This window comes from Dendrobates tinctorius, unplaced genomic scaffold (genome assembly GCF_039654945.1).
Source record: "Dendrobates tinctorius isolate UK_male_01 unplaced genomic scaffold, ASM3965494v1 ptg000070l, whole genome shotgun sequence".
Lineage (NCBI taxonomy): Eukaryota > Metazoa > Chordata > Amphibia > Anura > Dendrobatidae > Dendrobates > Dendrobates tinctorius.
In genome coordinates this window covers 46,816,262-46,843,365 of record NW_027361738.1, presented here as the reverse complement: position 1 = coordinate 46,843,365, position 27,104 = coordinate 46,816,262, and the positions used below count along the sequence as shown (strand labels likewise).

General features: G+C 44.5%; 1 protein-coding gene across 4 annotated transcripts in view; it reads left to right on the top strand.

The window, feature by feature from the left end:
* Positions 1-24,823, top strand: part of LARP4B (La ribonucleoprotein 4B) — an 87,877-nt gene extending 63,054 nt beyond the window's left edge. For 3 of the 4 annotated variants that reach the window (XM_073581632.1, XM_073581633.1, XM_073581634.1), the window contains 9 exons: positions 2,859-2,912; positions 3,471-3,680; positions 3,810-3,916; positions 10,419-10,670; positions 10,837-10,882; positions 11,528-11,692; positions 20,307-20,431; positions 21,096-21,204; positions 21,338-24,823. In XM_073581632.1, coding sequence (XP_073437733.1) covers positions 2,859-2,912; positions 3,471-3,680; positions 3,810-3,916; positions 10,419-10,670; positions 10,837-10,882; positions 11,528-11,692; positions 20,307-20,431; positions 21,096-21,204; positions 21,338-21,628 — 1,359 coding nt within the window. In that variant the 3' untranslated portion in view covers positions 21,629-24,823. The remainder of the gene's footprint in view (positions 1-2,858; positions 2,913-3,470; positions 3,681-3,809; positions 3,917-10,418; positions 10,671-10,836; positions 10,883-11,527; positions 11,693-20,306; positions 20,432-21,095; positions 21,205-21,337) is intronic. The other variant, XM_073581635.1, reaches the window with a different exon arrangement.
* Positions 24,824-27,104: the final 2,281 nt, after the last annotated feature.

The following is a 27,104-nucleotide window of genomic DNA, read 5'->3' as shown; positions in this document are numbered from 1 at the left end:
AATCCCTGTATTCTGGTGTAGATAGAGACCACATACTGAGGTTAACTATATAGCAAAACCCTATTCCATGGTAAAGTGCAACAACATATATGGAGGAATCGGGCAAGAGGATACAAAGTCAAAGGGTTAATACCTAGGGAATAACACTAGCAGGGGCTCACAGGGTCTGCTTGTCCGCCCCTACACGTGTTTCTGGTGGCACCTTTGTCGGGGGCACTACTGAGCATGTACATGAAGTGCAGCACAGATTCATCTCAATTAAAAGCCCAGATCCTTACAAAAGGAACGGAACAGAAATTTATAGGATATTTTATAACTTTCTCATATTATGAAAACATTTACAGCACATCCTGCATTGTACCATTGTACCCAATGTATTATTTACCTCAGGAGTCGGTCCATTTTATACCGACTCCACAGTCCTGATCATGATGAGAACAACCTTTTTTTTTTTTTTTTGTATGTGTCCGCAACTCGCACCTACATCCCCTTTTGAATGGTCAGTGTCCTTTCAACAAATTTTCGTCAATCAGAATTTCAAGCAACTTTGTTACATATATATGCTGCTCCTGTTTCTGAGCATGTGTTGCATAGAGTCCCTCATGTTTCGCTGTGTATGCGGGACATCCTAGCAGCGAGTCTTCACCCACCAGCTCAGAAAGAACTGAATATAAGAGCCTGTAGTGCGGTGGTGAAAAATACAGGGTATCTTTCATATAATGGGCTACAAATGGTGGTATTCCTCATGTACTCACTCATGACAGCTTTTTCTGTAATCGCCTGAAATGACAGTTACAATTTACACCACTTTGAGATGGGCTGAAAGGCATCAAATTTACTCTGCTCAAAAAAAATAAAGGCAACACTTAAACAACAGACTATAACTCCAAGTAAATCAAACTTCTGTGAAATCAAACTGTCCACTTAGGAAGCAACACTGATAGACAATCATTTTCACATGCTGTTGTGCAAATGGAATAGACAACAGATGGAAATTATTGGCAATTATCAGGATACCCTCAATAAAGGAGTGATTCTGCAGGTGTTGACCACAGACCACATCTCAGTACCAATGCTTTCTGGCTGATGTTTTGGTCACTTTTGAATGTTGGTTGTGCTTTAATACTCGTGGTAGCATGAGACGGACACTACAAATCACACAAGTGGCTCAGGTAGTGCAGCTCATCCAGGATGGCACATCAATGCGAGCTGTGGCAAGAAGGTTTGCTGTTTCTGTCAGCGTAGTGTCCAGAGGCTGGAGGTGCTACCAGGAGACAGGCCAGTACACCAGGAGACGTGGAGGGGGCTGTAGTAGGACAACAACCCAGCAGCAGGACCGCTACGTCGGCCTTTGTGCAATTAGTAACAGGAGCACGGCCAGAGCCCTGCGAAATTACCTCCAGCATGCCACAAATGTGCATGTGTCTGCACAAACGGTTAGAAACCGACTCCATGAGGATGGTTTGAGGGCCCGACGGCTACAGATGGGTGTTGTGCTCACAGCCCAACACTGTGCAGGACGCTTGGCATTTGCCACAGAACACCAGGATTGGCAAATTCGCCCACTGGCGCCCTGTGCTCTTCACAGATGAAAGCAGGTTCACACTGAGCACATGTGACAGACGTAACAGAGTCTGGAGATGCCATGGAGAGCGATCTGCCTGCAACATCCTTCAGCATGACTGGTTTGGCAGTGGGTCAGTAATGGTGTGGGGTGGCATTTCTTTGGAGGGTCGCACGGTGTTGGGCTGTGAGCACAACCCCCATCTGTGGACGTCGGGAAGTCAGACCATCCTCATGGAGTCGGTTTCTAACCGTTTATGCAGACACATGCACATTTGTGGCCTGCTGGAGGTCATTTTACAGGACTCTGGCAGTGCTCCTCCTGTTCCTCCTTGCACAAAGGCTGAGGTAGCGGTCCTGCTGCTGGGTTGTTGCCCTCCTACGGATCCCTTCACGTCTCCTGGTAGCGCCTCCAGCCTCTGGACACTACGCTGACAGACACAGCAAACCACCTTGCCACAGCTCGCATTGATGTGCCATCCTGGATGAGCTGCACTACCTGAGCCACTTGTGTGGGTTGTAGAGTCCGTCTCATGCTACCACGAGTGTGAAGGCACAACCAACATTCAAAAGTGATCAAAACCTCAGCCAGAAAGCATTGGTGCCGAGATGTGGTCTGTGGTCCCCACCTGCAGAACCACTATTGAGGGTGTCTTGATAATTGCCAATAATTTCCATCTGTTGTCTATTCCATTTGCACAAAAGCATGTGAAACTGATTGTCAATCAGTGTTGCTTCCTAAGTGAACAGTTTGATTTCACAGAAGTTTGATTTACTTGGAGTTATATTCTGTTTAAGTGTTCCCTTTATTTTTTGAGCAGTGTACTAAGAGGTGCACCATATAAGTATGGAGTACAGCATTACATACTAGCTGAATATCCGTCTTGCATGAAAATGCCTCCTCTGTATACATATACTAGGTTATTATTGTCTGATGTAACGGAGATCAACATACCGTATTTTTCTTTTTGACACTTGATTCACCAACTATCTGTTTGTATTGGGCTAATTAATTTGCTGCAGTTCACAATTGCTTCTCTAAAATAATGGGCAATTTTATTTATTCACTAAATTCTACAATCGTGAAACAATTTACCAAAAATTTGCGTATCTCTACTTGGTGACTAAGTAATCAGAGCGGCTGACAAACTTCCAATATTTTTGGAGGGTTTTTATTGTTCCAAAGCTGAGTATGCTCTGCATCATTTTTCTAGTTTTTGACATCCCCCTGCTTATATCCTGATTAAATTGTTACTAAAAAAAAAAATGTTTATTTTCTGTCTATTGTTCTTCAGGCTTATAGGTATCTAAGAGAAGAAGTGAAGATGTTCCAAGGAAAGCCAATTAAGGTTAGATGACAGAGTACTTCAAAACTGTTGTCCAAGATGAGAAAAACATGGCTGCTTTCTTCTCAACACAGCGCCACCCCTGTTCATAGATTTGTGTGGAATTGCAGCCTAGCGCCATTCACTTCAGTGCAGCTTTGTTGCTATAACATGCAAATGCTGCAGACAGGTGTGGCTCGGATTTATATAGAAAGAAAGCGGCCATGTTTTTCCATCTATGGACAAACTTTTCTGAAAGGGTTGTCCGGTCACCAGATATTGACTCCCGTTGATAAGCTGTTAGAAACTCTTGAATAGGAGCTATTCTGCAGTATCCAGCAGTGACGACTACACATGAATTGAGCTGGTCAGTGCATTCCTTTCTGTGTTTCCATTTGGCCACTGCTTATAACAGCTGAGCAGTTAGGGTGCCAGGTGTCAGACCCCCACAGATTTGATATTGAGGACATATCCACCAGGACAAATTGTCAGTATCTCATGACTGGACAACCCCTTTAATAACGTGTATATTTCTCATACATGTATAACTGTTGATTGATCTGATTTTTGTCTGTTATTCAGGCAAGAATAAAGGCAAAGGCAATCGCGATAAACACCTTTTTGCCAAAGAACGGTTACCGACCTCTGGACATGAATCTTTACACACAGCAGCGCTATACGACGTCTTTTTATTTACCTCCGGTGTATAGTCCGCAGCAGCAGTTCCCACTCTACAGCCTCATTACTCCGCCGAGCTGGTCTACTGCACACAGCTACCTTGACCCTTCTTTGGTAGGTTGTCTTTTCCCCAACTTCTGGTAATGCATTTTGCAATTTTATAGGCCTGCAGTAAGAAACTTAAATCATACTACAAATTATTAATGGTCTTCCTTTTATTTAATTTTTATTTTTTGTCTTTAGGTGACACCTTTTCCTAATACTGGATTCATTAATGGGTTTACATCTCCAACCTTCAAGCCAACAGCATCACCTTTGGCATCTCTTCGACCTTACACGCCAAGGAACAGGCAAGTGAAATGTATTTCTTGCTAAAATTTGATGTCTTGATGTACATGGACTTAACCCATTGTGTACCGAGATATCTGGAGCATTATGATAAAGTAGATGCCTGTTTTTAACATTTTCAACTAAAATCACCCACAATAATATTCAAGGGTCTCAAATAATACCTTTTTTATTTATTTCTTTTTTTAATTATTTTCTTTTTTTAATTATTTTAAAACTCTGATTTGTTTGGGTGTCATCTTCAATCGAGGTATCGCTACTGACAGAGGACTGCAGTGAATTTGTTCAGCTCTTAGATCTAGAGACCGAAATAGCGCACAGTCATTTCCTGACCGTATTAAAGCGGACCTGTCACCTGGTCAGAAATGGCCACTTTTTGCTGTGATTTTTTTTTTTTTTCCTATCCGTTGCACAGTCTGACTTTTTTTTTTTTTCCTTTTACTATAATTTTTTTTCCAAAGGGGTGGTACTCCCAGCAGTCTAAAGCCACGCCGCCAGAGAATCTGGTGAGCCACGACCCCTTTTCAAGACCATAGAGCTTGGCACTAAACAAAAAGTCTGACATAGGCCCATATCTCTGGAACTATATCAGATTACTCTGCAACAGTGGAAATAAATTGCCCACACTTAACCTGGTGACAGGCCCTCTTTTAAACTTGGAGGGATTCTCTGCTACTTATATATTGTTGACGTCTCCTTTGATCTAAACAGTGGGGGTCCAATTTATACGTTAATAATAGTAAATGAGTTGTAGTCCCGGAGAACAGCCGCTAGATCGCTTAAAGTTGTGCATTTCTGCCTCCCACACTGTTTACATCCAACCGATCGGCGCGAGCAGCAGGTGTCGGGCCCTCACTGACATCATATTGATTACAGATTTAAGAATAGGTCATTAATATTACTCCATTTTATATATGGGTCATCTTGGTTATCTGTGTAGATCAAAGTAGACCCATGGGAAGATTTATTCTTTAAGTTTAGACAGATAATTAAATGAGACGTCCACCAACATTGCCAAATTTATCACAGCGATTTGTGTTTTATCATAAATTTGGTGCAACTTCCTAAAAGTAGAAGAAACGTTTCACTTTGTTACAGCAGTTTTTGGCCGGCGCGTTTTACTAAGATATACAGCACAGACCAAATGTTTGGACACACCTTCTCATTCAAAGAGTTTTCTTTATTTTCACGACTATGAAAATTGTAGATTCACTCTAAAGGCATCAAAACTATGAATTAACACATGTGGAATTATATAATTAGCAAAAAAGTGTGATACGACTGAAAATATGTCTTATATTCTAGGTTCTTCAAAGTAGCCACCTTTTGCTTTGATTACTGCTTTGCACACTCTTGGCATTTTCTTGATGAGCTTCAAGAGGTAGACACCGGAAATGGTTTTCACTTCACAGGTGTGCCCTGTCAAGTTTAAGTGGGATTTCTTGCCTTATAAATGGGGTTGGGACCATCAGTTGTGTTGTGCAGAAGTCTGGTGGATACACAGCTGATAGTCTTACTGAATAGACTGTTAGAATTTGTATTATGGCAAGAAAAAAGCTAAGTAAAGAAAAACGAGAGGCCATCATTACTTTAAGAAATGAAGGTCAGTCCGAAAAATTGGGAAAACTTTGAAAGTGTCTCCCAAGTGCAGTGGCAAAAACCATCACGCGCTACAAAGAAACTGGCTCACATGAGGACCTCCCCAGGAAAGGAAGACCAAGTCACCTCTGCTGTGGAGGATAAGTTCATCCGAGTTACCAGCCTCAGAAATCACAGGTTGACAGCAGCTTACATTAGAGACCAGGTCAATGCCACACAGAGTTCTGGCAGCAGACCCATTTCTACAACAACTGTTAAGAGGAGACTTTGTGCAGCAGGCCTTCATGGTAAAATAGCTGCTAGGAAACCACTGCTAAGGACAGGCAACTTTGGGCTAAAGAACAAGGAATGGACATTAGACCAGTGGAAATCTGTGCTTTGGTCTGATGAGTCCAAATTTGAGATCTTTGGTTTCAGCCACCATGTCTTTGTGCGACGCAGAAAAGGTGAACGGATGGACTCTACATGCCTGGTTCCCACCGTGAAGCATGGAGGAGGAGGTGTGATGGTGTGGAGGTGCTTTGCTGGTGACACTGTTGGGGATTTATTCAAAATTGTAGGCATACTGAACCAGCATGACTATCACAGCATCTTGCAAGCAGCATGCTATTCCATCCGGTTTGCGTTTAGTTGGACCATCATTTATTTTTCAACAGGACAATGACCCCAAACACACCTCCAGGCTGTGTAAAGCCCCCATCACACATAGCGGTCTCGCTAGTGAGATCGCTGCTGAGTCACAAGTTTTGTGACACAACAGCTATCTCACCAGCGAGATCTCTGTGTGTGACACTGACCAGCGACCGGCCCCCCTGCCGGTTGTCGCTGATCGTCCTGGAATGGCCAGGACATTTTTTTGATTGCTGGTCTCCCGCTGGCCAGCACGCATCGCTGTGTGTGACAGGTGGGAGACCAGCGATAAGCGATCTGGCGCTGGTAACTAAGGTAAACACAGGGTCTCGAAGCGGCGTGTAGCGCTTAGAAACCCGATGTGTACCTTAGTTACCAGCGTGCTGGTGCAGGGAGCTGGTAACCAAGGTACACATCGGGTTTCTAAGTGCCGCGCGCCGCTTAGAAACCCAATGTGTACCTTGGTTACCAGCGCGCTGGCAACTAAGGTACACAGTGGGTAACTAAGGCTGCTTTCACACATCTGGTGGTTTTGTTTCGGCGGCGTGCGGTGGAAAGCCGGACCGCCGGATCAGGCCTGCTGCGGTGACACCGGATGCAGATGCGGCGCCTGATCTGGCTTGGAAAGCATTTAAAGGAGCCACGCGGGGGGGGGGGAGAGAGAGATACGCGCACGCGCCGGGCACTTGTGGGTTAAACCTCAGTGTCCGCGCATGCGCTGTAGAAAAAGCCATTCCGGCGCTGCAAAAAAACGTTGCAGGTAACGTTTTTTGCTGACGCCAGACGGCGCAGGTTTGCCGTTTCCGGCTTAAAACGGAGGCGCCGCATGTCCTTCCGACACGATGCGGCGATCATTAAATTCTATGTGCCAAAACCGGATCCAATTCTGGATCCTGTTTTCACACTTTTCGCCGCATTGTGCCAGATTCAAAAAGCCAGATGTGTGAAAGCAGCCTTAGCGACGTGTGTCGCTTGTTACCCCCGTGTTGCTGGTGAAGCTGCCTGTTTGACAGCTCACCAGTGATCATGTAGCAACACAGCAGAGATCCTGACAAGGTCATATCGTTGTCGGGATCGCTGGTGCGTCGCAATGTGTGACGGGGCCCTTAGGGCTATTTCACCAAGAAGGAGAGTGATAGGGTGCTACGCCAGATGACCTGGCCTCCACAGTCACCAGACCTGAACCCAATCGAGATGGTTTGGGGTGAACTGGACCGCAGAGTGAAGGCAAAAGGGCCAACAAGTGCGAAGCATCTCTGGGAACTCCTTCAAGACTGTTGGAAGACCATTTCAGGTGACCACCTCTTGAAGCTCATCAAGAGAATGCCAAGAGTGTGCAAAGCAGTAATCAAAGCAAAAGGTGGCTACTTTGAAGAACCTAGAATATAAGACATATTTTCAGTTGTTTCACACTTTTTTGTTAATTATATAATTCCACATGTGTTAATTCATAGTTTTGATGCCTTCAGAGTGAATCTACAATTTTCATAGTTGTGAAAATAAAGAAAACTCATTGAATGAGAAGGTGTGTCCAAACTTTTAGTCTGTACTGTTACGTCCCCAAAATAATGTAGCCACTTTTAAGAGTCTAGGCAATGAGTCGCTGGACTGTGAAGGTGCAAAAAAAGACTGTACATTTTCACAGAATGTGGTGTGACCAGCATGCTACTACATTTTTTTTTTTAATTCTGCCCCAATTCCCTGTACTACTATACTATATTCTTGATTTAGATTACAGTAGTTGGTAAAAGTTCTGTATGAGCATTTTACAAGTTGGAAGGTAAAGTGAATATGTTAAAATAATGGTTATCTGCTTCTATTTTGCGATGAAGTATCGCTTCAGTGGGACTTGTTTTTATTTATCAAAGCCAATTATAGTTACATTTAAAGGGGTATTCCCATCTCCTAGATCACATCCCAATGTGTAGTAGGTATACTAATAATAATCAAAAATACCTCCAATTAGAAATGTAGTATAGTTCTTCTTATTTGCTTTCCTTACACAAATTATAAATAACATGGCGAATCAGAAGAACTATACTACATTTCTAACTGGGAGTATTTTCTAATATTCCGTATATTCTCGAATATAAGCCGAGATTTTCAGCCCGTTTTTTTGGGCTGAAAGTCCCCCTCTCGGCTTATATTCGAGTCATATACACCGGGGGGTCAGAGGGGGAGGGGGGCGGGGGTGTCAGGTCATACTTACCCGTCCTGACGCTGTCTTGAGCCCCCAGCTTCTCTCCGTGCTCTCTCTTCCTGCCTTCAGCGGTCACGTGGTGCCGCTCATTAAAACTCATGAATATGCGCATATTCATGAGTTTTAATGAGCGGCACCACGTGACCGCTGAAGGCAGGAAGAGAGAGCGCGGAGAAGCTGGGGGCTCAAGACACAGCGTCAGGACGGGTAAGTATAGCGATACTCACCTGTCCTGCGTCCATGGCTGCTTGCTGCTGTCTGTCATCGGTCAGTGACTTCAGACAGCAGAGGGCGCGGTGACGTGATTAGTGCGCGCCGCTCCCCCTGCAGTCTGAACGTCACTGACTGATGACGTGGCAGATAGCGGTGAGCAGCCATGGACGCAGGACAGGTGAGAATCTGACACCCAGCGACGGAGAGGTGAGTATGTCATTTTTTTTATTTTTACATGCAGCAGCAGCGGCAGCATATGGGGGAATAATCTTAAGAAGCTTCTAATGGGGGCAGCATATGGGGGAATAATATGGAGCTTCTAATGGGGGCAGTATATGGGGGAACAATATGGAGCTTCTAATGGGGGCAGTATATGGAGCTTCTAATGGGGGCAGTATATGGGGGAACAATATGGAGCTTCTAATGGGGGCAGTATATGGGGGCACAATATGGAGCTTCTAATGGGGGCAGCATATGGGGGAACAATATGGAGCTTCTAATGGGGGCAGTATATGGAGCTTCTAATGGGGGCAGTATCTGGGGGAACAATATGGAGCTTCTAATGGGGGCAGCATATGGGGGAACAATCTATGGAGCTTCTTATGAGGGCAGCATATGGGGGAATAATCTATGGAGCATTTCCCACCCTAGGCTTATACACGAGTCAATAAGTTTTCCCAGTTTTTTGTGGCAAAATTAGGGGGGTCGGCTTATACTCGAGTATATACGGTATTACACCTACTACATATTCGGTAGGGCCTTGGAGATGGGAATACCCTTAACGATCTTCCTGTGACCAGCTGTTTCTTTGTACCGCTCTTCATTCTCACTCCTACGTACACTTTTGTTTCGGTGTGACGAGATGAGGACGCCGATCATTTCTTCCTGATTGACACTTTGTGATTATGAGATACGGACCTATCGTGTGGGTGCTGGCAGGTATCTTGATGCTGCAGATATTTTGGAGCAGGTTTTGTCTCATTTCACTAACAGCATGACTACAATCATTGCTACTTTCTAAGTGGATGTTGATAGATTAAGCCCAGATGTAGGTGACTGCTTGCTTGTACAGTTGCACATATCTTCTGTTAGAAATCATACAAGAAAGTATTGTTAATAACTAATAGAATATAAACATTACTCGCCACAATGAAACCGTCAATGGGTATTCTAGGAATTACATTTTGACAGCTTACATTCATCTAAAAGGGGAAGTTTTCATAGTGTATGTACTCTGGACATTGAGCTCAAATGTGACCCAAACCTAACATAAACTGGATTGTCCAGATAAAAAAAAAAAAAGAAATGCTATCCTTGATGAAGCACAGGGCCGGATGTGGAGATGCCGATTTGGACCTTGCAGTGATGTCTCAGATTTGGGGCATAAGTTGTGTAATTTAGCTTCTTTTAATGTCTGGAAGCCCCCTTTTGTGGTTGAATATTGCAGGCAGACTGTGTGATTGAGGAAATTAAAAAATATCTAAATATACTAGTTTGTGGCCATCACCCAAAATTACAGCCTCATTGGGTCTATGGGATGTGTCCAACCCAACATATGATAATGTCATATTTCTGATTTTAAGTATGGGTGTAATTGTTAGGTAGTTGCAGTTTCCTCCCCTTTTTGAAGCGTCACATTAAAGCAGCAACTGGAGAACGGACGAGCTGCTAGTCTATTGGTGTCAATGAGCTGCTAGTCTGTTGTGTCACCAGCGGTGACGATGGCAGATGTTCATCTTGTTAGATACCATACCTGTGATACTTGATGAGAATGGGCATATTGTGTACATAAATGCTGTGTTCTACCAGCCGCGCCTTTATCTTCTCTTTACTTGCAACTTCTGTATTTAATAATTCTCTAGGAATCCTGGCAAGTCTCATCTTCGACATACAATACCTAGTACTGATAGGGGTACGGCACTTCTTGACGGTCCAACTATCTTCAACTTTACTACTGATAGATTAATCAATGGTGTGCGAGGGCCACCAGCACGTCAGCCAGGACAGACTAGAACAAGAATGCCAAATACGGCAACTTTTGTCAAGAGGGATGTCGGTACTGGGCGAGTGGAGCCGACCACTATTGAAACCTCCCCTGGTCTTGGGAGGGGGAGGTGAGTTTGCTTGCGCTGAGACCACAGCTGTCGTAAGCGTATAAAGGATTTTTTTTTGCCTTTAACTAGGAACTGACACATTTGTAACGGATTTTGTATTACGGTAATTCTGTAGAAACTTCAATATAACTTCATTGATAATTAGTTTCCCCTTTCATTTTCCTAGGAAAAATTCTTACGGATACAGAAAGAAAAGGGATGACAAGTTTGTGGTGAGTTGCTGCTTTGTACCTTTTGGAAGTTTGAGAGTTTATTTGAAGCGTCTCGTATCGTCATTGGGAGATGAGAGGAACTGCTTACGTTGTGTTGACTGCCACTTCATGGGCGTAGTGCATATGCCCTCTTCTAGGTAATTTCTTACGTCTGTGGACGTGCCAGAAAGCTGCTGATACCTGGCAGGCGGCATTGATGTAACGTTGGCAGCGCTCATCAACAATAAATGCAGAACTGAAGTAGTATACCCTTTTTATATCAGACTGTTGTGTATGTTTGCAGGGCGTAATCTGCAAGATTTTGTTTTATAGGTTATGTTCCTAAATACATTGAGATGAACAAAAAAATTTGCAGTACCCTGATATATTGGCCATGTGTTGGTATCACTTGGCTGCCAGATCTGAGCCCTGCGATCCACCTTGTACTTAACAGCATCCCCGGCAACTCTTCTGATGAGTTGACGTGATGTTGCACTGCAATAATGATGTTGAACCAGGCCTACTAATAGAGACGTGCCATGGATTCTGATATGTGTTCCACAGAGCTGTAGTCCTCTTTTTGTAGTTTGGGCAAGGCAAAGTGTGTCTGCAACCGATGTACATAAGTAAATTTTGTCTTTTTTTGGTTTTTCCATTTTCCTCCAGAGAGGTCAGACACAGTCGCCTCCACCCATTAAGCCTCCTTCTCCTAGCTTTGAATTAGGGCTGTCGAGTTTCCCTCCTTTACCTGGTGCTGCTGGCAATTTAAAGCCTGAAGACTTCTTTGAGAGCAGATTGTCTAATTTGGTAATAAGCACATCAAAAGATAAGGTAAGATACGCTTCTGTGCTGGCAAAATGATTCGGATGTGCTGAGTTGTTTTGTTTTTGTTTTGTTTTTTTCTTCCAGTGAAGTTTTGGAAACCTAGCCAAAACTTTACACTGTCAAGTCAGAAGGCTGCAAAAAAGTGTGTGGGGTAAAAGGGCAACTACATCAAACACTGCTTCAAAACACGTGTTGGGCTATGTGCATAAGGAGTTTTTTGGAGCACAATCTGAGCGGAAACTCTCCAAATCTCAAAACGTAGCTAAAACACTCCGCATGCACATTGTCTGAGATCTGGAAACCTTTGTTAAAAAGACCAATTTCTCTTGAGAACAATGCTTGATTTTTGTATCTTAACTGTGGACAATACCCTAAGGTGGAGCATTTCTGCTAATGGGGAAGAACAGCCAGTGTAGTTTACGTGTTTTACAGTTCTTGCACTCAATCTGCTTTTGAACCTCCTCAAAAGACGAGAGGGCACTCTCCCCAACTGGCGAAAGAAAAATTCTATCTCGAGGATATGAGGCTTTTTTTGTTATCATGAAAACTATTTAATTAGTGGAACCGCTGACCTCAGGAGCCGGTCATAGCGGGAACATTTAAGGGTTTTCAAAGAAAGGCTTAAAGACGTTGTCCACTGCTTGGCAGAGTGGACTTACCCTGGTAATTTGGGCCTGATAACATGCACAGAAGTTTACACACATGGGTTTAATTGGCTACTAAAGGTAACATCCTCACCTGTGACCTGTTTGCTTGTGATCAGTGTGTATGTGCGCATAAAAACTGAGTGAGTTTCTGGGATCCAGACAGACTCTTGCATGTTTCATCTAGCCATTGATGTTTCTGGATTGTGAGTCATGGGGAAAGTAAAAGAATGGTCAATGGATCTACGGGAAAAGGTAGTTGAACTGTATAAAAAAAGGAAAAGGTTACAAAAAATACAATCAAGGAATTGATAATGCCAGTCAGCAGCATTCAAACTGTGAGGTAGACCAACAAAAATATTGTCCACAACTGCCAGGAAAATTGTTCGGGATGCACAGAAAAACCCACAAATATCAGCTGAAATACAGGACTCTCTGAAAACTAGCATTGTGGCTGTTTCAAGATGCACAATAAGGAGGCACTTGAGGAAAAATGCTCTGCATGGTCGAGTCGCCAGAAGAAAGCCATTACTGTGCAAATGCCACAAAGTATCACACCTACAATACGCAAAACAGCGCAGAGACAATCCTCAAAACTTCTGGAGCAAGGTAACTTGGAGTGATGAGACCAAAACTGAACTTTTTGGCCGCAGCCATAAACTTTATATTTGGAGAGAGGTCAACAAGGCCTATGATGAAAGGAACACCATTCCTACTGTAAAGCACAGAAGTGGATTGTTGATGTTTTGGGGATGTGTCGGCTACAAAGGCACAGTAAACTTGGTCAAAGTTGATGGAAAGATGAATGCAGCACATTATCAGCAAATACTGGAGGCATATTTGCAATCATCAGCCTGGAAGCTGCCCATGGGACGTACTTGGATGTTCCAACATGACAACGATCCAAAACACAAGGCTAAGTCGACCTTTCATTGGCTATAGCAGAACAAAGTTCTGGAGTGGCCATCTCAGTCTCCTGACCTCAATATCATTGAGCCACTCAATTGACATCTCAAGCGCGCGCAGTTCATGCTAGACAGCCAGGATCTTACAGGAACTGGAGTCTTTTCTCGTTCGCCTTATTGGGGGAAACAGAGACCATGGGTGTATGCTGCTGCCACTAGGAGGCTGACACTATGCACAAAAAAAGGTTAGCTCCTCCTCCGCAGTGTACACCCCACCGACCGGCAGGAAGTTCCTTAGTTTAGCTTAGTGTCAGTAGGAGGTGGACACGGGTCTTTTATTAGACCCATATCTACCTCAGTGTGCGTCGTTCCTTTACAGGTTTCGGAGGGATACGGAGTGAACAGTCACATCCGTACTCCCACAAAGAGACTATGAGTACGGCGTGTACTGCCACCCCGTATCCTCATAGGTCTCCGCGGCAGGACCAGGAGCCTCGCACAGGTGCGTGCCAGCTATACGGACGGTCCTTGCCCCCCGCCTCCCACCATCTCGCCTACCAGAGCCTGACGGTTGGACGAGGCATGGATTCCATAAAGACGACAGACAGCGTGGGATTCTCAGGTACCTTTATTGTGGCCCCCGGCCTGGGTGAGTATGCGGTCTAGCGGTCCCCCGGCGTCTTCATCCTAAGGCGGTCGCCAGGGGACCACGGTAGGACCTGCGCGCCCGCTTCTCCCCACGGTCGCCGCATCCATGAAGGCCCCTGTTCTTTCGGGCCTTGTTCTGCGCCCCCCCCCCCCCTTCCGTTTTTTTCTTCATCCCTGCAGGGGTATACAGGGGTCGGGCTGTGGGAAGCAGGGACGCGGCCCGGGGTTGCGGCGCGTCTTCCGCGCCGACCCCCTGCTGACAGGCGGCCGGCGCTATTAATTTAGGCCCCGGCTTCTTCTCGGGCCTACCGCTGCGTCGCGGCCACGCCCCCTGCCCCTTTCTTCTAAGCGGGCTTCTCTCCCGCCCGTCCTAGGCCTTCCCAGCCCCCTTGCCTCACACCAGCCTGCTATTGGACAGCGGGCGGTGCTAAGGGGATCTCTGCGGCGAGCTCTGCCCTTCTTCTCCCTCTGGCAGCGCGCCCTTTCCCTGGTGGTCGCCATCTTCTCAGCCTGCCAGCCGGACCTCATTCCCTGCCGGTTTTCGGTCGCTGGGCCTTTTTTTCAGCCGGATTGGCCTGGCCTCATCCTGCAGCCAGATCAGAGAGCGTCGCCCTTGGGGACACCGGACCGTGAGTAGCTCTGCACCTGCAGACTGACACCCTTCTCTGCCTTCTGTCCCCCAACCGGCCGGCACTGCCTCTCTTTTCACTATGTCCAACGCTAAGTCTGATCGTACCCGCTCTGCGTCCAGCCCGATGCCGCTCAGGAGCCATCCGTAGCCCCAGGGGCGAGTGAGCCCCCCATGCCGGGTTGGGCCTCCTCTCAATCACAGTCAGTGGCAGACCTCATCAAGGTGTCTCAGTCCCTAGTAGCCGTTCTGGACAAGTTGCCCTTGGGAGCTTCGGCGGGACCCAGCACGTCTCAGGACGTCCCATCTGAGCCAGCCAGCGGCAGTCGCAAGAGGCCCAGGCAGGACCTCCAGGCGGAGTCCTCCCCTCGTCCTACCTCACCCCATAGTCCCCAGCAGTCTCCCTCTCGGGCCTCCTCCCCCGAGTCAGGCGAAGCGCTTTTGGAATCGGAAGGGGTCTTAGAGCTGGATTCGGACCAGGATGCGAACATGAAGGTTACGGTGCAAAACCTCATTGCCGCGATTCACCATACCTTTGACATCGCTGACGCCCCTGCGAAATCCTCAGATCAGGAGGTTTCGTCCAGACGGGCGTAAACACCATCCAGGGTGTTTCCCTTCCATTCTGAGTTTGGAAAGATTTTTACAAAGGAGAGAGAAGATCCGATCAGACGCTTTCAAAGAGGAAAGCGTCTCGGTGTGCTGTACCCGTTTGCTAAAGAGCTCACGGACTACTGGGCCGCTTCTCCCTCGGTGGACCCTCCCGTGTCCAGACTTTCTAATAATATGGTCCTTCCGCTGTCAGGTGTGGCGTCACTAAAAGATTCTAATGATAGGATCATAGAATCTCTAGCAAAATCTGCCTTCGAAGCGGCATCAGCAGCGGTATGTTCAGTCTTTGTTTCTTCTTGGGCAGCAAAGGCCATATCCACTTGGGCAGATGACCTTCGGCAGGGCATTCTGGATAAGGCACGACCAGAGCATTTGGCCGATCTCGCCAATCAGATTTCCTATGCGGGGGATTATCTGCTTTCTGCCTCCTTGGATGCCGCATCTTGCGCAGTTCAGGCGTCAAGTAACATCGTGGCAATCCGACGTACAATTTGGCTCAAGGCCTGGCAGGCGGACTTGTCCTCTAAAAAGTCTCTGACCAATCTGCCTTTTCAGGGAGTGCGTCTCTTCGGATCACAATTGGATCAGATTATTAAGGACGCTACCGGAGGTACGAGTTCTCTTCTCCCCTCCAAGCCTCGCAGACCTCCTCCAAGGCGTCAGTTTCGTCCCTTTCGGACTTTCCGCCGTTTCAATACGGCGGAAAACCCTTCCAACCAGCAAAGGCCACAGGCACGTCAGGAAAGAAAGAAGGTTTCCTTCAGGCCCACTCCGTCCTGGCGGTCCCACTCTTCCCAGGGAAGACCGTCCAGATCTTCATCTGGACGGTCTACGTCCGCATGACTACCATCGGTCTCCCGTGGGTCCCTTCCAATTGGGAGGTCGACTTCTCTTCTTCAGCGACGTCTGGCTCGCCTCAGTAGAGAACGCTTGGGTCAGAGAGGTTGTATCAACAGGATACAAAATAGAGTTCATTTCTCTTCCACGGGATCGTTTCTTACAATCCCGTCCGCCGAGGGATCCGGCCTTGGTCCCGGGGTTCGGTTCGGCCATCGCCTCTCCTCAGTTCCGGGGTGATTGTGCCCGTTCCCGAATCGGAACGCTTCACAGGGTTTTATTCAAACCTGTTTGTGGTGCCGAAAAAGGACGGGACCGTTTGACCCATCTTGGATCTCAAGTTACTCAACAAGAGAGTTCGCCTTCGCCACTTCCGGATGGAGTCAGTTCGCTCGGTAATTGCTTCCATGGAGGAGCAGGAATTCATGGGTTCCATAGACATCCAAGATGCCTATCTACATGTGCCCATATTTCCCAGACATCAGAAGTTCCTGCGGTTTGCGATTCTTCACGGACATTACCAGTTCGTCGTTCTTCCTTTCGGGCTCGCCACCGCTCCCAGAGTCTTCACGAAGATTATGGCGGCGTTGATGGCCCTGTTGAGGATCAGAGGTCTCGTTCTTTTTCCGTACCTCGACGATATCCTGATCAAGGCCCCCTCCTTTCAACAAGCCCGCCTAAGTGTGGCGATCGTTCTAGACACCCTGTCCAGTTTTGGGTGGATCGTCAACCGGGAAAAGTCCTGTCTGGTCCCTACTCAACGCCTTGTGTTCCTGGGCCTTCTGTTCGACACTCGTCGGTCAAGGGTATTTCTCCCACAAGACAAGATTCTTTCCCTGCAGCAGGGCGTGCGATCATTACAGATCACACGATTTCCATCACTCAGGACAGCCATGAGGGTCCTGGGGAAGATGGTGGCGGCGATAGAGGCAGTTCCCTTTGCCCAATTTCACGCCAGGCCACTCCAGCAGGCCATTTTGTCCAGGTGGAACAGGTCGGCTCTGTTTCTGGATCGTCCGGTTCGCCTTTCCTGCCGGATCAGGCGGTCTCTCAACTGGTGGTTGACGTCTCCCCTCATTCTCTTGGGGTGGTCTTCTCTTCCCGTTCACTGGCAGATTGTCACTACGGACGCCAGCCTCATCGGCTGGGGTGCAGTGTTCTGCAATCACACTGTTCCGGGTCGATGGTCGACTCAGGAATCAGCTCTGCAGATCAATGTACTAGAGATACGGGCGATCCATCTAGCTCTCGTCCACTGGGAAAGGCGCCTCAAGGGCCTGCCTGTCAGGATTCAGACAGACAATGCCACAGCGGTGGCGTATATCAACCGCCAAGGGGGGACACGGAGTGTCTCAGCCCTGGCGGAAGTGTCCAGAATTCTTCAATGGGCAGAGACCTTTGTTCCAACGATTTCCGCGGTTCACATTCCCGGCGTGGACAACTGGGCCGCCGATTTCTTCAGCCGCGAGGGTCTCGCGGCAGGGGAATGGTCCCTACATCCGGAGGTGTTTCATCTGCTCTGCCGTCTGTGGGGAACCCCGGATGTAGACCTCATGGCATCTCGCCTCAACAGGAAAGTCCCACAATTCGTGTCCAGGTCTCGGGACCCTCTGGCAGTGGGCGCCGATGCTCTGGCCGTCCCTTGGTCACAGTTCGTGCTCCCTTACCTGTTCCCTCCTCTGCCTCTTCTTCCCAAGTTGTTGAAGAAAATCACAGCAGAGGGGATTCCAGTCATCCTCATCGCCCCGAATTGGCCCAGAAGGTCTTGATTCGCAGACATTGTCAACCTTCTCGCGGACGCCCCCTGGAAGCTTCCCGACGGGCAGATCTGCTGTCTCAAGGCCCGATTTGCCACCCCAATTCTCGGTCGCTCAATTTAACGGCGTGGCTGTTGAGACCGAGGTTTTGAGACGGGCAGGATTCTCTGATCGGGTAATTCATACCATGATCCGCGCCAGAAAGCCGCCTTCTTCGAAGATCTATTACCGTACTTGGAAAGCCTATTTCTCCTGGTGTGAGGCCAATGACATCGCGCCCTTGGTTTTTTCGCGCCCTTGGTTTTTTCGCTCCCTTCTATTCTGGCGTTTCTTCAGGCAGGGCTGGATGCGGGGCTTGCTCTCAGTTCCTTGAAGGGTCAAGTTTCGGCACTGTCCATTTTATTTCAGAAAACGCTGGCCTCCCGGCCCCAGGTCAAAACCTTCCTCCAGGGTGTGGCTCACACGGTTCCTCCGTACCGAGCTCCCGTGGATCCTTGGGATCTTAATTTGGTTCTTCAGGTTCTGCAGGGTCCTCCTTTTGAACCTCTCAGGGACGTTTCCCTTTCCCTTCTTTCTTGGAAAGTGGCCTTTCTGGTGGCCATTACCTCCATCCGGCGCGTGTCGGAATCAGCGGTACTTTCTTGCCGCTCTCCTTTTTTGGTCCTTCATCAGGACAAGGTAGTTCTGCGGCCTCCGCCCTCTTTTCTTCCGAAGGTGGTATCTTCGTTTCACCTCAATAAGGACATTGTTCTTCCATCCTTCTGCCCGAGCCCAGCTCACCCTCGGGAGCGGTCTTTGAACAAGCTGGACCTAGTCAGGGCATTGAGAGTCTATCTAGCCCGGACGACTTCCTTGAGGAAGTCAGACTCTCTGTTCATCACCCAGCCTCAAAGGCCACTATTGCGCGCTGGATCAGATCGGCAATTTTGGAGGCATACCGGGTCAAGCATCGAGTGGCCCCTCCAGGGATCAGAGCGCACTCTACCCGAGCGGTGGGTGCCTCCTGGGCGGTGCGCCACAGAGCTTCCGCGCTGCAGCTTTGCAAGGCTGCAACGTGGTCATCGGTTCACACCTTTGTGAAATTCTACAGGGTCCACACCTACGCTTCGGCGGACGCCAGCCTAGGTAGAAGGATTCTGCAGGCTGCGGTGGCGAGTCCACTGGCCTGATGGAAGTTTGTTTCCCACCCCAGGGACTGCTTTGGGACGTCCCATGGTCTCTGTGTCCCCCAATAAGGCGAACGAGAAAACAGGATCTGTTTCTCGGAGCCTTCATTGGGGGACACAGCACCCTCCCATGTTCTACAACTCCTGTTCTTATGTTTGTCGGTTTGTTACAGTTGAGTTGTTCTGTTTTCAATCTATTCTGTTACTTCTCCTACTGCTTTCTCACTAACTGAGGAACTTCCTGCCGGTCGGTGGGGTGTACACTGCGGAGGAGGAGCTAACCTTTTTTTGTGCATAGTGTCAGCCTCCTAGTGGCAGCAGCATACACCCATGGTCTCTGTGTCCCCCAATGAAGGCTCCGAGAAACAGATTTTACGGTAAGCAACCCAAAAAATCCTGTTTTTGCCAAGAAGAGTGGGCAGCTTTACCATCTGAGAAAATAGACTTCAAGCTGTCATTAATGTTAGAGGGGGCAATACACAGTATTAAGAAATGAGGTATGTAAACTTTTGATCAGGGTCATTTGGATGTTTGGGTTGTCACCCAACCTCTAGCCATGAGTGGAGAGAAAATTATTATTCATATTCTCTGAAATAAAGGACAAGAAAGCAAAACTTCTGCCGGGGTATGTAAACTTTTGAGCACAACTGTACATGTTTCATCAACCTTGATGTTACTAAATTATGTGGAGTGCATGAAGGGGGTGTGATGTGTTCACATTCTCTGGCGGGAAAGAAATGTATTGAGCGTTCTGTGGGGTCTGCATGCAAGGAGACAACAACCTGAAAGTTTGGGCCAGATTTTTCTTTGAAAGTCGTGCTGCTTCAGCATTTTGTGGACACTAGAGACCCTTCTGAGTGGTTTTGTTGTTCGATATTGAGAGAGGCCATCAGTCTGGGGCTGCTTTTACTTAAAAAAAAAAAAATGGAAAATTGGAGTATATGCGCGCCTCCAGTCATTCTCAGTAGGTGTGCCTGAGACCGCCAAGAGCATGTCCCATTGAGAATGAATGGAGTAGAGGTTCGCACGCCGGGCCTGTAGGTCCCAGTGATCAGAAATTAACCCCTATCAAGTGGTTCGTGGGTACTTCCAATCTTTGCACAAGTCCTTTAGAGTGTATGACAATCTTTAGTCTGTCTTCTGTACATCTGCTGTGAAGTTGAAAATAATGGGATTCCAGGCTGACACAGTGGCCTTAGGGCCATTACTGATGAGAAATCTCCTTTATGACTGACATCATGTAGGACTGTGAACAGTTGTGTGTGTATGAGCTTTACTTTAGTTTTGTAGTTCATTTATGGTTTCTTTTTTATGTATTTTTTTTTTACCTCCACTATGTTTAAAACTCAAGTATTGGACATTTACTTTATGGACTTATAAGTTATGCTTTTTTTTTTTTTTTAATTTTTCTTTCTTTCTTCAGAATATTAATGTGGATGCAAGTACAAATACTGTCCCCTCTGGAATCCCACGGGAACCATTGCTGCCAATCCCTACAGTTCTGCCAGTGACCTACCAGAGTCCTCCCTCCCCATCACATTCTCCAGAGTAAGTTGTTATAACTTATATTGAGTAAATTGTGTATAAATTTTCTGAAAAATTACAGACATTTTGGCATTCTAAATACAGTGAAGCTGTAGGCGGGGTGGCATTACTTCATCTTCACATTGGAAGATATTTGTGAAGAAAAAGCAACTTTCCAGTTTACGATTTGTGAAAATCCGACCTCTCCTGATAATTTTTTTTTTTCCATATATTACTTGTTGCCTAGTTTACAGCGCACTTACTGGCACATTTTTTGTCATGGGACATCTTACCCCGTCAAAGTTACGATCTCTGTAACCACTGTTGTCTAGCAGCAGTGGCCAAACACGGGTAGGCTGCAGCACGGGTGGTGCAGTGATGCCACGTGAGCGCCATATATTTTCACTCGGTCAGCCCAGAGCCTTACACTTTGCCACACTGGCAGAATCTTACTGGGTTAGGCTTTATGTGGTTATATTGATGTAAAAATTAGAAATCCGTGGGTGCCAATATGAGCGACACAAAAATAACCTTATTTTATTATGAAAAACAAAAGTAAAAACACATAAAATCTCATCTGCGTTGACCATATTTATACCAATACTGGCTTTGGTGTGTATTAGAGGGTTTAGGGGTTTTGATATTTTATTTATTTGTGTTTTTTCTTTTTTACTTATCCCGTTTTCAGTGAATCTAAAATAGTTGACGTTCAGCAGAGGGAGTCTCCAACTTTCGAAAGGATTTCCAACACTCTCAGTACCGCTAGTAAATCCATTCAGGTCAACGGAGCTGCTACAGTGAGTACTAAACCTGCTATGATTAAATGCAGTGGGGGCACGCTACTTATATCTAGTTCCCCATCTATTATCTTCAATACTTGATTGTATTCTTTTTTTTTTTTTTTTTCCATATATATATACCCTTCACTAGGAATTAAGAAAGCCAAGTTACGCAGAGATTTGCCAGAGAACAAGCAAGGACGGGCCAACATTACAGCCCTCGAAAGAACAGAAGCAAAACTCTACTGTTTGTGTCAAAGAAGAAAGGAAGGTGAATGACACATCGGTAGAAAAAGCCAGAGACACCCCTCCTGCAAAATCAAACCCAGGGCGGCCCAAAGACCAGAGGAGACTATCAGGGCGTAGATCACCTCCACCTCCTCTGGCTATTGGGAAACGTGTAAATAAGGAGCCTGGAAGCCCACTAAAATCTCCTCAGTAGAAGGGATGAAGGCCAAAGGGAGACCTACACATCACACATTAGCTGTCACGCCACACCCATGTATTACTGAATGAGTCGCTGGATAAGGCTGTGTAGTTACAGACACTTGTGAGACGACGTTTATATATGTTCTTAACCTTTGATCAAGTAATGCCAGTATGTACCACTCGACATTGGATATTGACGTTCAAGTGATTTTTTTTTTTTCTCTTCTCCCTCATTTTTGTCTTTTGTCTGTGTAGCGGACATACCTTATTTTTGCCCTTTTTTAGAATTAGCATCAAGTGCTACCAAAAAGAAATGGCGACTGAAATCCTTTTTTTTTTTTTTTTAATATACCTTTTTCCTTTTACACGTTTAGGTTTCCGTAGATGCAGATTTTTGATTGTTTAACCGCGATACTAATGCTTATCCAGCTACACATTTACAGAACACAAAGTTACGTAGTCAGATGTTTCAAAGCACATTGTTCTTAAGAAATGAGAGAACAGAGTTCAAGCACCTACTGCTTTATATCTCTGCTCCATGTAGGTTTTCATTTGCCCTTTAACCTTTGCAATTTATATTGCTCCTTTTTTATATATAATTTTTTTTTTATTATTATTTCTTTTTTTGCCCCACAAACCCTTTATTGCCATGCTGCATCAGGGGTAACTACTTAATGACATCTCCCAGTTGCCATGAACTTTTTTTCCGTTTTTTGATGAAAATAACAAGGGTGGTGAATGATGTACTAGAAGTTTTGTTTTCTATATATCTACTTACATATATATATATATATATATATATATATATATATATATATATATATATATATATATATATATATATATATATATATATATATACACAAATATATATCTATATACAACCGTGGGAGATGTCATAACCACCTTGGGAATAAAAGTCTATTGCAGGTTGTACAAATACTTTTTGAAGGACAAGGATGCACTAAATTTAGCACGTTTCTAATAAAGAAGAATCTAAATTATTTTAGTTTTGACATATGTAAAGTTTAAAAAGTATTCAGAGCAGTGAAGTTTACGCTGTAGGGTACAGTTTATTCCAGGCGTGTGTTTTCCTTTTTTTTTTTTTTTTTTCTCCCCCCTAACTGCTCCTTTTTCTTAATTGCTGCCAGAAGAGCTTGCAAGATAGAGCTCAGGCAGTAAGATGAATTAAACCGCTTATTTTCCTTTATTTTTTTTTTTTATTTTTTTTTTTTTTTAATATTTCCATCCAATATTTAAAGACTTGAATTTTATTTAAACTTGAAAATGACTTTGCCTTAACTTTTGTATAAGACAGCTTAGATTTAATTAAGTCTGACCCCTCCTGGGTTAGCTTGAGTGATATACAAAAAAAAAAAAAAAATTACTTGGTTTCAGTGTGTACCTCTGTAATGACTGACCTGAGTAATAACACTGTTGTACAGGAACTAGCAACAGTTTTGTAATATACCTTCAGGATCTCGAACATTTGATCTTTTTCTTTCTTTTTTTTTTTTTTTTTTTTTCCTTTAATTTTTTTTTTTTCCAAATTTGTTGAAATGTAAATGCAAATAGTCAATACTGTATTAAATATGTGCACTTGGAAGTGTGTGCTTTGCTTGTACAGTTGTAAATAATCAGAACATTTAAAAAAAAAAAAAAAAAAAAAAGGTACCCTACGAAAAAAAAATGCTAAAAAATTATTGTTGATATATTATAAATGTTGCTGTTAAGCTGGATGTAGATAAACTAAATGTTGTGGTTTGCATTTTTTTCATCTAATTTTTTTTCTTTTTTTTTTTTTTTTTTCTTTTCTTCTAACTGGGTGTGTTGAACTGACTTTGCCTATTCACTGCAAAAAGGGAGATTGCTAGAGTCTTATCTTGAAAGTAAAACCCTCATCTATTTCATTATTCATCTTCACCACCATTAACCGTTTTGTATCTTGTGATTGCATAACCCTCTAGTAGATCCAGAAAGTCTGAATCCTGTTCTTTTTTTTTTTTTTTTTTTATCCTGCAAAAAATGAACCTGACGAACCACACAGATACTCAGAACCAATAATAACGGTGTATTAAATATTGGTTTATCATCCTTGTTACCACGTGAATTTTTCACTTTTTTTGTTTTTCCTCACTCCTTAATGTTAATAAATAAGCAGCAATCACCGAGATAGTTAAGTGTTTAGGTTGTGCCAGTCGTGACACATCGTCCAGGAGCGTGTCTGGTGTACATAACACTTTCACACACTACAAATGGTGACCTGTGCACAAACCATTTCCAGATTTCTTATATGTACGGTATATTTTATTTTTCGTCCCCCTCCACTCCTGCAGAGTTTACCGAGGAGACGTTTTGCTAAACTGGATTGACTCTTGGTCGATTTTCCCCCCGAAATGGTTCAAAGTTTGTTTTTATACAGGGGAGGGCAGTGCTTCACAAAGTTGTAGCTTCAAAAATATATAGTATTATGTATGTGCGCCCCCCCCCTATAATTGCAACACTAAGTTCTATACCCTAATTAATATTTCGCTGTTGCAAAAGTGCTCTTTTTATGGTTGAAATGGCTTCTTCATAAGCAAGAGGGGAAATCTGGGTATACATTCTCCTTCGGTAAGGGGATGACATGCTTTTTTTTTTTTTTTTTTTTGCTTACACTCCCAAGAGTTTACTGAATGCAGTAATTTCGAAGAAAATCGCTTTTGTCATCGGCAAAAGTTTTAATTTAAACATTATTTTCAGCTTGTGATCATTTTTTATTTTCTTCCTTGTCATATATTTTAATGTGCATTTTAAGCCCTAATACAATGCAGAGCCTGCATTTTGTTTCTTTGCAGACGGCCACTGTATTGCATTACGATGATCATCGTTTGGTTTTCAGGTGTTTGTAGCGACAGCTGAGCGAAAAGTGCTACCTATCCGTTCTGCCTCCCGCTCTTCAGCAATTTGCGTTGTGAACCTTTTCACACTGACAGCTGCAGGACGTTCACTTGAATCTGTGCAACTGTATTTACATGAAATAGAAACATCTTGAGGGTTTTTCACTTTTGTCCTATTTCTTCCATTAAGACTGGAATCAAGCATAACTGTAAAGTATTGGTAATTTAATTTTTTTTTGTGACATACAATGTAAAAATTTAAAAATGTCTAATTTGAAAAAAAAAAAAACAATGTAGGTTATGAAAAAATAAAGATTTAGGCACTGTTATGTTTTCTTTTTTTTTCCCCCCCTTTAATAAAGCTTTGTTTTCGTTTATGACCTTTCTTGGTGAATACCAATATTCTGCATCTTCTCACTTCTCACCTAACTGTTATGAAATGTATGATGTGCTAAAGTGGTATTCTGGTAGCACAAAAAAAATCTCCAAATCTACAGTCATTAGTGATGGGCGAGTAGCATCATTGCTCGGGTGTCCTCCGAGTATTTTGGCGTGCTCGGAGATCTAGTTTTCATAGTCTCAGCTGCATGATTTGTGACTTGTAGACAGGCTGAATACATGTGGGGGGATTCCCTAACAAACAGGCATTCCACACATGTATTCAGGCTGTCTAGCAGTCACAAATCATGCATCTGAGACCACGAAAACTGAATCTCCGAGAACGCCAAAATACTCGGAGACCACTCGAGCAACGAGTGTACTCGCTCATCACTAATAGTCATATGTTTGTATATACTTGGGATGAAATTGTTAAAATTCTTTATTCCCTCTCCATATTCCAGGTTGCTCAAGTTGTACTTTTTACATGACACAAGCAATTTTTACAACAAATGTTAATAGATAATTTAATTTAGGATTCACTTTTACCAAATTTCTATGTTCAGGATTCGGGAGGTCACATGCCGACTAGACTTGCTCTCGGGCTCATTCAATACAAGTGAATTACGCAAGGCTGAGCACGTCTATTTGGATTGTGGCCAGATGTAGGCAAATGGCTTATTTTCTGTCACATAACCACCTGCTCTCGACACTGAAGAATCTCTACATGTTGTAAAGATTCAGACATATGTAGTCACATAGAGACTACAGACTTTCTTCGAAAGCCAGGAAGTCAGTAGTTAAAATAAAGATGCTTTTTCTCTTCCTGTCTTCTGCAATAATCCTTCACTGTCAAAATGGCAAATCACTGAGGGATCATATTACAGCTAAACTCTGTAAAGGTCTAAGGTGAGGGAAGGGGGAAGAAGACAACACACAAATGTCTTGCATTCTCTCATCTGAGAAAATCAGGCTGATTATGCTGAACACACTCGGATCTGATTTTCTTGGATGTGGAGAAAGAAAATGTCTCCATCTTCTCTATTGTCAGTCCGTGAAAATCGGACCCATTGACTTGCATGGCTGAGTATGTTCCGATTTACAGATACAAATTGAGCATCCTGGACAGATTGATCTGAGGAATAAATTGTACAGGTGCACGGGCCCATAGACCGAAATTATTCTGAGTGCGTTCTGATGTTTTGTCGGCCTGCACTCTGGCCAATATTCTATGGGGCTGTGTATATGTCTAATGTTTGTACCCAAGTTTGGGATGGTGCTAACCTCTCGTATTAAAACCTTACCATGCGTCATAGAGACATCCCATGTGAATAAGGACTGAGCGGGGCCGGGTTCCAGACATGGACACACAGCTAATGAGTAGCTTTTTAAATGTAGTATCCAGCTCAAAGGAAGGGAGGCCGCACCCTTACCTGCACTAAATGCAGAAACCTGAAGCGTACTCAGTTCATTTTTTTTCAGATTAAAGGGTGCATGCAAAATAGGAGTATGTTCACACCTACCACTAAACAGACAAAAGAAAAGACAAACAAAATGAACAAATACTGTACTGCTGAAAGTAAAAGCAACATTGGGTACTTAGGAAACACCGAGGTTAGGAGCATCCCGAACTTTAGATAAACCTTGGTGCTAGTGCTATGGCTTTGATGCATTTTTTTTTTTTTATAAATCAAAAACTGCGTTTCCTAACTACCATATGTTATTGATATGCACTGTTGATTTTGCTTACAGTAGGGTCTTTGTTCATTCTGTTTGTCTTGGCTTTTGTCTGTTTTATGGTCAGTGTGAACATGCTCCTAATTTGCATGCACGCTAACTTGTACTGTAGTTAATTTTCAATTAATGGTGCTATATACAGTTGTGGCCAAAAGTATTGACACCCCTGCAATTTTGTCAGATAATACTCAGTGTCTTCCTGAAAATGATTGCAAACACAAATTCTTTGTTATTATCTTCATTTAATTTGTCTTAAATGAAAAAACACAAAGAATTGTCCTAAAGCCAAATTGGATATAATTCCACACCAAACATAAAAAAGAGGGTGGACAAAAGTATTGGCACTGTTCGAAAAATCATGTGATGCTTCTCTAATTTGTGTAATTAACAGCACCTGTAACTTACCTGTGGCACCTAACAGGTGTTGGCAATAACTAAATCACACTTGCAGCCAGTTGACATGGATTAAAGTTGACTCAACCTGTGTCCTTGTGT